The 9,096-nt window shown below is 49.5% G+C and overlaps 1 protein-coding gene across 5 annotated transcripts in view; it reads right to left on the bottom strand.

Moving 5' to 3' along the window:
- Positions 1–2,273: 2,273 nt before the first annotated feature.
- ARIH2 (ariadne RBR E3 ubiquitin protein ligase 2) overlaps positions 2,274–9,096 on the bottom strand; it is a 54,416-nt gene continuing 47,593 nt past the window's right edge. For all 5 annotated transcript variants that reach the window (XM_058288618.1, XM_071212058.1, XM_071212059.1 and 2 more), the window contains 5 exons: positions 7,231–7,382; positions 6,553–6,696; positions 5,901–5,969; positions 4,775–4,858; positions 2,274–4,548 (listed from right to left, as the gene is read on the bottom strand). In XM_058288618.1, coding sequence (XP_058144601.1) covers positions 4,477–4,548; positions 4,775–4,858; positions 5,901–5,969; positions 6,553–6,696; positions 7,231–7,382 — 521 coding nt within the window. In that variant the 3' untranslated portion in view covers positions 2,274–4,476. The remainder of the gene's footprint in view (positions 4,549–4,774; positions 4,859–5,900; positions 5,970–6,552; positions 6,697–7,230; positions 7,383–9,096) is intronic.

Here is a 9,096-nt window from a genome sequence, read left to right as displayed (position 1 = left end):
AACCTGCTACGGACCGAGTGGGAAGCAGCAGCTCCGGAGACAGGGAGACAGCCAGGCAGGCCTGAACTCCCACATGAGGATGGAGAGGCAAGGGAACCCTTTCCCCCTAAAATGATTTCCAAACGAAATGTAATTGCTATGAAGGAAACGTTACTGACTCAAATACATGGAAATTCTATTACCAATTTAGGACTGTTCGAATTTCCTGCACCTTGACTTTAATCCAAGTCAGAAATCTCTCAATTCCCAAGTATTAGTACAAATGGAAGAAGTCAAATTTTCCAAATTAATGTGAATCTCCTAAGTCCTCAGATATGATAAATGCCAATGGAGTCAAAATTTTACCAAGGCTCTCTCTTCAGCCTTTTAAAACTATCATTAGGTCACCATAAATTCCCCACTTTGCTTTGTTCTGAACTCCACGCCCTCACATTTCTGTTACCCACTTATTGGATTTCAGTTTTCCAATTGAACTCAGCCTGAGGCCGCCTGCAGCGCCTTCTCCTCTGACATCACCACCAGACATCAGAAGGCAAGGCGGCTTCTAGGGCTCACCTCACCCCTCTACTTCTGCTGTGGGAAGTTCATAGATTTCTCAGCCTTTTAAAGCCTGTGGTCCTTTCTACGTGCAAATCTCTCCCTGCTCAGACTGGCTCACTTTGTAGGGGTGACGGTCCCACCTCAGTCATTAATGTACACATTATTAAATCTGGGCCTTAGACTGAGCGGTGTTCTAATTTTTTTTTAAATTGGAATTGTTTTTTGTTTGACCATTTACGAGCAGTGGTAACCTTGGGCAAACTTGCACCTCATTTTTTTTTTTCAAGATTTTTTCATTTCTCTCCCCTCCTCCCCGCCCCCCCCCCCCAGTTGTCTGCTCTGTGTCCATTCGCTGTGTTTTTCTTCTGTTATCACTTCTATCCTTATCAGTGGCACTGGGAATCTGTTTCTTTTTGTTGCATCATCTTGCTGCATCAACTCTCTGTGTGTGCGGCACCATTCCTGGGCAGGCTGCACTTTCTTTCGCACTGGGAGGCTCTCCTAACGGGGCGCACTCCTTGCGCGTGGGGCTCCCCTACGCGGGGACACCCCTGCGTGGCACAGCACTCCTTGCGTGCATCAGCACTGCACGTGGGCCAGCTCCACACAGGTCAAGGAGGCCCGGGGTTTGAACCATGGACCTCCCATGTGGTAGGCGGGTGCCCTATCCATTGAGCCAAGTCCGCTTCCCTGCACCTTATTTTTAACAGCTATGTAACGTGGGCAGTGGACAGCACCTCCCTTGTAGGGCTCCTGTGGAGACTAAGTGGGTGCATGCCCACTTAGTTAGTGATTATCTTGTGAGGATAGAAACCTGTCTGGCCTGTCACTGGCTGTGTCTGTAGCATCCAGAACAGAGCTCCACACAGAGGCTATGCCCAGATGCCTGTTGCATGAATGCCTGGGGGTTATATGGACAGTCCCTCCTCCAGACTATGCTAGAATGTTCTATCTCGTTTCAAGATAACTGAAATAACTCTGCCCAAGCCATGGTATCCTGCCCAGTGATCTGCATAAGTTCCCTTTAGCCCTGGCGCCCCAGCAAAAACACTCACCTGTAGTCAGCCTGAGACCTATGGCCTGAAGGCTCCTGGAGGTGGAACCATGAATTTTCTGCATACCATTATGTCCCTGGCACCAAGCATGAGGCCCAGATCACCCCAGGAAGCAGCTGTCGAGTTCAGACTGGCAGGGTCTGGGGCTTCTTCGGGCCTTTGCTGCTCTGTGCATGTTACCCACAGGTCTGGAGCCTTCACCCCTGAGCTACCAATGAAATTGTTGCCAGTCCTGACATCTCAAGTGTGGACCCCTCTGTCAGCACTCAAACCCCGTTCCCTGCCCTAAGCCCTTGGAATTGGACTCCAAACACCTCCAGTCCCTGTCCAGAGCTCTCTCTGTACCCCTCAGGGGCCCTGTGAAGTCTCAATTCTCCTCTCTCCCACACCTGCTTTGGAGGGATCCAGGGGGTCTTCCGAATGAGAGGCTGCGGGGCCATCACATCAGTGCCTCACCCCACACCTGGGTCTGCCTGTGGTGAGGAGTGGCTCAGCCTGCACCCAAGGAGGGAGAAGACAGCCACGGCGGCCAGGACATTCCACTTCCCTCCACATACCACTTATGAGAGCCAGAATGAGGAGGTGGTGGCCCTGGCCCTGCACTCACCAGCCCAGACCACCCTGGGGTGTTGACGCGGGAGGCTACTTAGTTCCTTTGAAGACAGACTCCACACATACTTTTATAACCAGAAACTTACAATTTATTTTGAATAAACCACTCAACTTTGAGCAGATGACATTGCCTCAATTAACTTTTTTTTGAGGAAAGGCAAAAAGATACGGTAAATTCATGAAAACACTGTGCCTTCCTTTCTCTTTTATCCTTTGAAAGGCAGAAAAATTCTGCCTGACCTCCCCATATTCCTGGCAAAGTTAACAAAGGACAGCCCCTGGGGGCACAACAGGAAGCTCTCCAGAGGCCAAGGCTGCAGTCTGTGGTCTGGTCACAGACCTCCTGCAGCTCAGGTGGTCAGGGCCACAGCTGGATGCAAAGTGTAGAACATGGCAGCTGTGCAGTCCAAAAAATGCCCAGAACAACTTAGGGGGTAGAGCTGCAATTCAGGTCCTTGTGCCGTGGCGGTGCCACAGAAAGGACTCAAGGAGAGGTGAGGGCTCCAGATGCTGGAATCCTCCAGGTGTGAACACAGCAGTCATACCCCACCCCAAACTCACACAGCAGGCACACTCCTTGTTCACAATTAGCTCCCCAATGTCCCAGTCTGGGTTCATTTGCCACTCTCCTAACTCCTACTCCCACCCCACACACAGTTCCTCCTTTGCTGAGCTGAGGACAACAGGAATAGACAAAACCTGAGCGAGTAGAGAGGGGGCCTGCAAAGTAATAGCTGTCCTCTGTCTTCAAGGGGGGATTCAGTTTCACAGCTTACAAAGTACCTGGGAAATTGCTGACTGGAGGTGAAGATGTATGGAGATCAAAGATCTTCTCCCTCCCAGCTCTCCCGGGAGGTCAGGGAGGCCCTTTCTTGGGCACAGACAGCTCTGCTGGCCTCAGACTGGAGGCGCAGAAACCCCAGGGGTCACGAAGGCCTGTAGGACCAGGTCCAGGACGGGCAGGGTACTGGGTGAACCACCTACTCCGCTACGCTAAACTGTGCCCCCAAGGCTGGTCCTTTCCCCCTGCCAGCCCCTCCCAGTATAGGAGCTGAAACCACAAACCAAGGACCCTCCTGGCCTTGGACTCACTCCCAGACCCTCAAGGTGGTATTCTCTGACAGCTGGAACCAGGCGAGGGGGCGTGCCTACCCCCAGAGCAGCTGCTGGCTTGGGCACACCTGGCCCGGGTCAGGAAGGCCAGTGTCCTTGGGAGGGCCATGCTCAACTGTGACTGCGATGCTCAGCAGAGGAGAGGGCAGCAGGACGGTGCCAGGTACAACTGTGTGTGACCCTAGTGAGAGTTCCTACCCCTGGAATACTGGCACAAAAGAAAGGACCAAGATAAAACAAATTTACTCTGAGTACCAATTCTTTTCAAAGGTGGATCTCCATCTTTAGGAGGCAAAATGAAACACCATGCTGAACTCGTGTCTGGAGGGCAACAAGCACACCTGTATTCTGCTGGGGGCTCTCACCTCAGCAGCTAGGCCCAAGTCAGTCTCCCGCTCAAGAATAAAGATGAGTCTGAGGACACACAGCACCACCAGGGACAATGACCCCCTAGGCAAGAAGACCCTGGCCCATCTCCTCACTGCCAAAGTAAGGCAGGAGCACCTGATCACAGAGGGATCTAGAAGGCCCAGGCACAATAAGACCCCTACGCTCCACACCCATTGCACAAGCCAACTCAATTCCCCACCACCCACTACCCATGCTCTTCACTCGGGACTCCAGTTGTGGCCAAACACACGTGAATTTGGAAAGCAGAGGCCGGCCTGGGGTCCTCATTCAGTCCACACATTCTGAGGCAGGGTAGGTGGGCAGCATATGCTTTGTTCCAAGTAAAATAGCTAGAGGGTAAAACACTCCAATGCCAATTTATTTTTAAAAAGGGCTCTGTGTTATTCTATGGTTTGTTTGCCTCTTTTTGTATAATCGTACAACCTTTGAAAATTACATAAGTTGTAATGATCTAATACTATTAATAGCCATTCAGAAAAAAACTTTCCCTCCCTCCCAACAACCACCAGGGGGAATTAAAAGTCCTGAAGAGGTCAGTTCAACATGGCCTCTACCCTGGTAGAAACAAAAAGCAAAAGATGAGAAGAAAACAGAAATCGACTAAGAGGTGTGTTGCCAGTGTCTCTCAGGAGTGGGGCCCTGGCTGTCGCCTGGGGTCGTGAAAGGCAGCGCCTGTGGCATGCAGAGTGGCAGCTGGGAGACCTCTCGCCACAGCTTCCTCGCCCCGGACTGTCCATGTCCCAACCTAGGTGTCATGGAAATCCTTCAGCAGTGTTCTCCTCCGCTGCTCTGCTATATGCATCTGGTTCTCCAAGTCCTGCACCAGAGAAGCAAGATGGGTTTTTATAAGGCCCAGTGTAATGAGCAGGGAGCAGCCAAAGCTACACCCACCGTGTCAGGGGCTCTGGAGGGGTCAAAAGCCCTGCCCTTCCCACCCTTCTCAGCAGCAGCTTCCAGTCCACATGCCAACAACTCTACCCCGTTACTATACCAGTCCTCCCTCTCAGTACAGGGCCCAAGAGGACTGCCCAGTGGGGACTCACCCCTCTGTCATAGCTGTCCGCACGCTCCACTTTCCACGATAGGTTTTCAATCTCAGCCTCTAGCTGAGCCTGCTGGTATTCAAACTGTATGGGCAGAGCAGGAGGGTCAAAAGGAGAGGGGGCTGTAGCCAGGGCAGGGCCTGCAGATGGAGGGGCACATGCAGCACCTCAGGCTTGCACAAGTTATAGACAATTCTGATACTGTCCTCAGAAGCAGAGAGCAGAGTTATTCCCTGAGCCCAAAGCCAGAATCCAGACAAAAAGCTCCCCAAAGAATACGGACATTCTCAGACACTGTTTTCACAGTCTTTTCATTTCTTCAGCCCTTCAGCCAATCAAGAGCTTTAAAGAAAACCATTTGACTTAGTGATTGTATGCCTAGGATTCTCATGTAAGGAGATAAAGCTTTATGCTCAAAGGTGCTCTTCTATGTCGTATTTATAATGAAAAGCAGGAACAATAAATATTCCAAATGACAATATAATCATAAAATGGGACATTCATATAGCCATTAAAAATGATATTTACCAGCCTGGTATATGATAGCCATACATAAAATGCTAAATATAACATAACACCCATTATATAAATAATATTCATTTCTAAAGACTAGAAAATGCTAACAATAATCATTTCTTTCTGGTAGGATTATGGATGAAACTTTGCTGTGTTTTCCAACACTTAAACAATAAACATTCATTACTTTATAATGGGGGGGGGGGCACAATACAACCCTTTCTAAGATGAAGAATTAAAGATTTAAAAGAACTCAACTATGGCTTAGGGACATGTGTGCCAGGAGTCCTTCCAAAACATGGGCATTGGTCTCTAAAATGGGCATACACCTTTTTAGCCCACAGAGCTGACTCCATCTTCAGCCAATCACTGTTTAAATACTATTGTTCAAGGGCTTAGATGCATCTGCTGTACCACTACATAAAATGCAGCAACAGAGATCTATGTTGGAGATGCCAAGTACAGAAATATAGTTTTACAACTAGACAATTTTGTTCTGATTTTGCCCTCTTTTTGACCAGGGTCTGGTTCCCGCTCTCCTGCAAAGTGCCAGTGGACACGGGCACCTCTGGGAGCTACGTGGCAGAGTGGAGGGATTGCTCAGCCTTACCAGCTTCTTCCTGGGACCAGACTCCATGTAGTATGCATACGGGTAGGTGTATTGCAGGGTGTATCGACACTGCAATAGCAAAGAAGAGAGGGGACCTGGGTCTGTGATTCTCAGGTGACTTCCACCCCAGCGTGCATATTAGCCTAGCTCTACAGGTAGGGATCTGAAAGAAACCCAGCCAAGCCAGAGAGAGGGTGGACTGCAGGGGAGACCCCAGGATAACAAACAAAAATGGTCACAGAAAACCCACAGTTCCTTTTTCAAGTTGTGATTTATTACCAGTAGCCACCTCAATGGCTCTTCCCTCTCTAGTCAGACTGCAGAGTCCACACATCTATCTCAAACTTGTCCAAAGACAACCTATCTTCCTTTGGGTGATACACAAATAGGGACCAAAGGAGAAGAAAAGGGTTCTAGACTTCCCTGCAGTAACTTCTTTGAAGGCAGAAGCAGTGGGGCACTCTTCTTGGAAATCCAGCAGAGGGCTAGGTCCTCAGTGGGCCCGGTCCAGGTATATGTGGACTCATATTCAGAAGCACGCAGGCTGCACAGGCTGCTGAGCCGCTCCTCCCCTGACTCCGAGTGCTTCCCACCCTCAGAGACCTGGGGCCAGGCATCAGACTAGGCATTGGAAGAATGGGGTGACACATACCTTGGCCAAGAGCTTGGCAGCATTCTGGAGGTACTGCCAGTCGATCCATGTCCCCAGGTTGTTCATGACCCTCTCCTGAATCTTCTCATGAATCCGCTGGTATGTCTGTGCCTCCAGCTGTAAGCTCTTATTGTGGTTTTCCCACTATGGGGCAAAGAAGGAAGGAGAGAAAGCTCCAGGAATCCTAGGAAGGCGCAGAGGACCACTCAGAAGTTCAGGATAGACACCTTGGCTGGCAGGGCATGGCCAGAGCCTCCTCTAAATTATGGGAGCTGTGGATCCTTAAGAGTACTGGAGAGAGGCTTTGTCAATACACACTTCTCACACTGTCCGAAGCAGCTGCCTGCCAGCCTGCCCCATCACTCCACTCTGGGGCAATGGGGCTCTAGCCCTTAAGACTAAGAGCAAAACCAGGCACCCACCACTCCACTGTGCTTAAAACCAAACGTGCCCTCAATCCATCATTCAACCAAGGTTAGCACCTGTTTTCCCCGATTGGCACTGGTTACCCCATAGAGCCTAAAATGCATCTATGGGCGTAACACCCGGAACTGCTTCAGGCTCTCCATTCACTGTCTTCTGTGTGCAAAGTCTGGCTCTGGCTACCAGCTACAAGGACCCCAGCAGGTCAGCCAGAAGAAGCTCATCCTTGAGGACCTGGTTCAGAGGGACACCTACCCTCTCAAAGTAGAACAAGTACTTCTTGAGAGCCTCCCTAGCCTGGGCCTGCTGGCTCTGGTTGACAATGTCGGGATTCTCCTTGTACCGACTGCACTCGTAGTACTCACTGCCATGGGTCTTCCAATCTCCTAGACACATCCAGCAGAAGTCTGCACAGAACAGAGAGTCATTTACCCACAAGACAACCCCACATTCCTCTAAAGGCACAGGTGGAACAGTGGGACAGAGAATGGTGAGAGACCCTGCTCTGGGGGTGGGTGGTGGGGAAGGGGTTGTCGCCTGACCAGAAATTCCCGAAGGTGCCTCTTTCCAGAGAGAACATGAGGTTCTCATCCTTGTGACATTCCACTACTGTCTCTGTCGCCTGTCCTTACTAAAGGCCCAACAGCCTACAGAAGTCCACAGTTCCAGGAGCACACATGCTTTGTGTTTTTTAATATAACACAGGCAGACGCTGGCCACAAAAAGACAGCTGGTCTGCTCTGTGGCAATGCCACTGGGAGGAGCAGAACCGTGTTCCACTGAGGCCCACCTGGAGGGCCTCATCTGTACACCCATCACCCGTACCCACTGCACACTTCTTCCCCACCACCTTCCACCCTCACGACATTTATCCTAGAAAGAGGTTTTGTATATGAAGCTGGGAATAAAGACTCTTGTTGTTCTTTTTAAAGAACATAGTTCTATAAAACCTACAGTTACCCAACAGGTTGTACTCAGAATCAGGAGTCTGTTTCCACACTGAGGAAGCAATGGGGAAGAAATAAAGAACCCCTTAGGGTAGCTCTAGATCTAACCAATTCCTGAGGTCTGATGGAGAGGCAGCCCCAGTGCTGCTGGACGGCCAGCACCTGCTCTACATTCTGTCTCCGCCAGACTCCTAACTGTGGTAAACTGACTTTCCCAGGGCTCACACTCATAATCTGGCTCGCTGACTTCCCAAAGGGAGCTTCTGTAGTTTTAGGGAAGCTAAAGTCAGACCCAGAGACCATCTAGCTTCTCTTCTCCTGGGAGCCTTCATCTAACAGTGGCAGTATTGCCTTCTTAATCAGCTAGGTTGTGCTTACTAACCTTTAGAAGAATAATACTTGCTTAAGGTTGCCAGTATAGGTGGAATGACTACACAGCAAATAAGTGATGGTGATTAACTCTGGGTGATGAGGAGAGGCACACAGAGCTTCTGAGGTACTGGGTATGTGGTGGGTACAGGGTGTTCAAGCTGTCATTCCTCCTTGAATTGGACATGGGTCCCACACACTGTTCTAAGTGTATACAGACACTCCTCTCATACAAACACGCACATAAAAAGAGGGGGTGACCCCCATCATGGAAGAATGCCTCTTTCTTCTACACTTGAGTAAATGCTCCCTTCTAAGACCTTGCCATGTCCACTCTGATTACAGAAGGCTCCTGGGAAAACACAGGAATGGGCCCTTTCAGCAAACTCTGAGGGATTCCTAGTCAGCACCTAAGTAGCTGTTTGGATACATTTTCTACTTGAAGGAATCCTGTTTCTTCAATCTGGCAGGATGGAAATCAAAACCAACAATTTCTATCTGCGTAACCTGTTCCTGACAGGAGGAGGAGGTCTGAAAGGACAAATGAAAACTCCCTCTGGAAACATTATAAAACTTAAAAGGAAAACTATTATCTTCCTACCTTTGGTAAAACCATGTACAACCTGCTCTAGAAGGTATCTGTAAAGTACTACAGATAAGCCCCATGCTACTTACCTGCTTTGGTAAAAAGAATATACTAAAATCTTCTTCTTGGATGACGAGGCTCGTAAGAGTCATCCCAAACTTGACTTCTGACTATATGTGTCAGCAAGATGGCAGTGGGATTATAAGAGGGACCAAAAAA

This window comes from Dasypus novemcinctus, chromosome 26 (assembly GCF_030445035.2).
Source record: "Dasypus novemcinctus isolate mDasNov1 chromosome 26, mDasNov1.1.hap2, whole genome shotgun sequence".
Lineage (NCBI taxonomy): Eukaryota > Metazoa > Chordata > Mammalia > Cingulata > Dasypodidae > Dasypus > Dasypus novemcinctus.
Note: the sequence above shows the minus strand (reverse complement) of the source record. Positions and strands in the feature narration are given on the sequence as shown.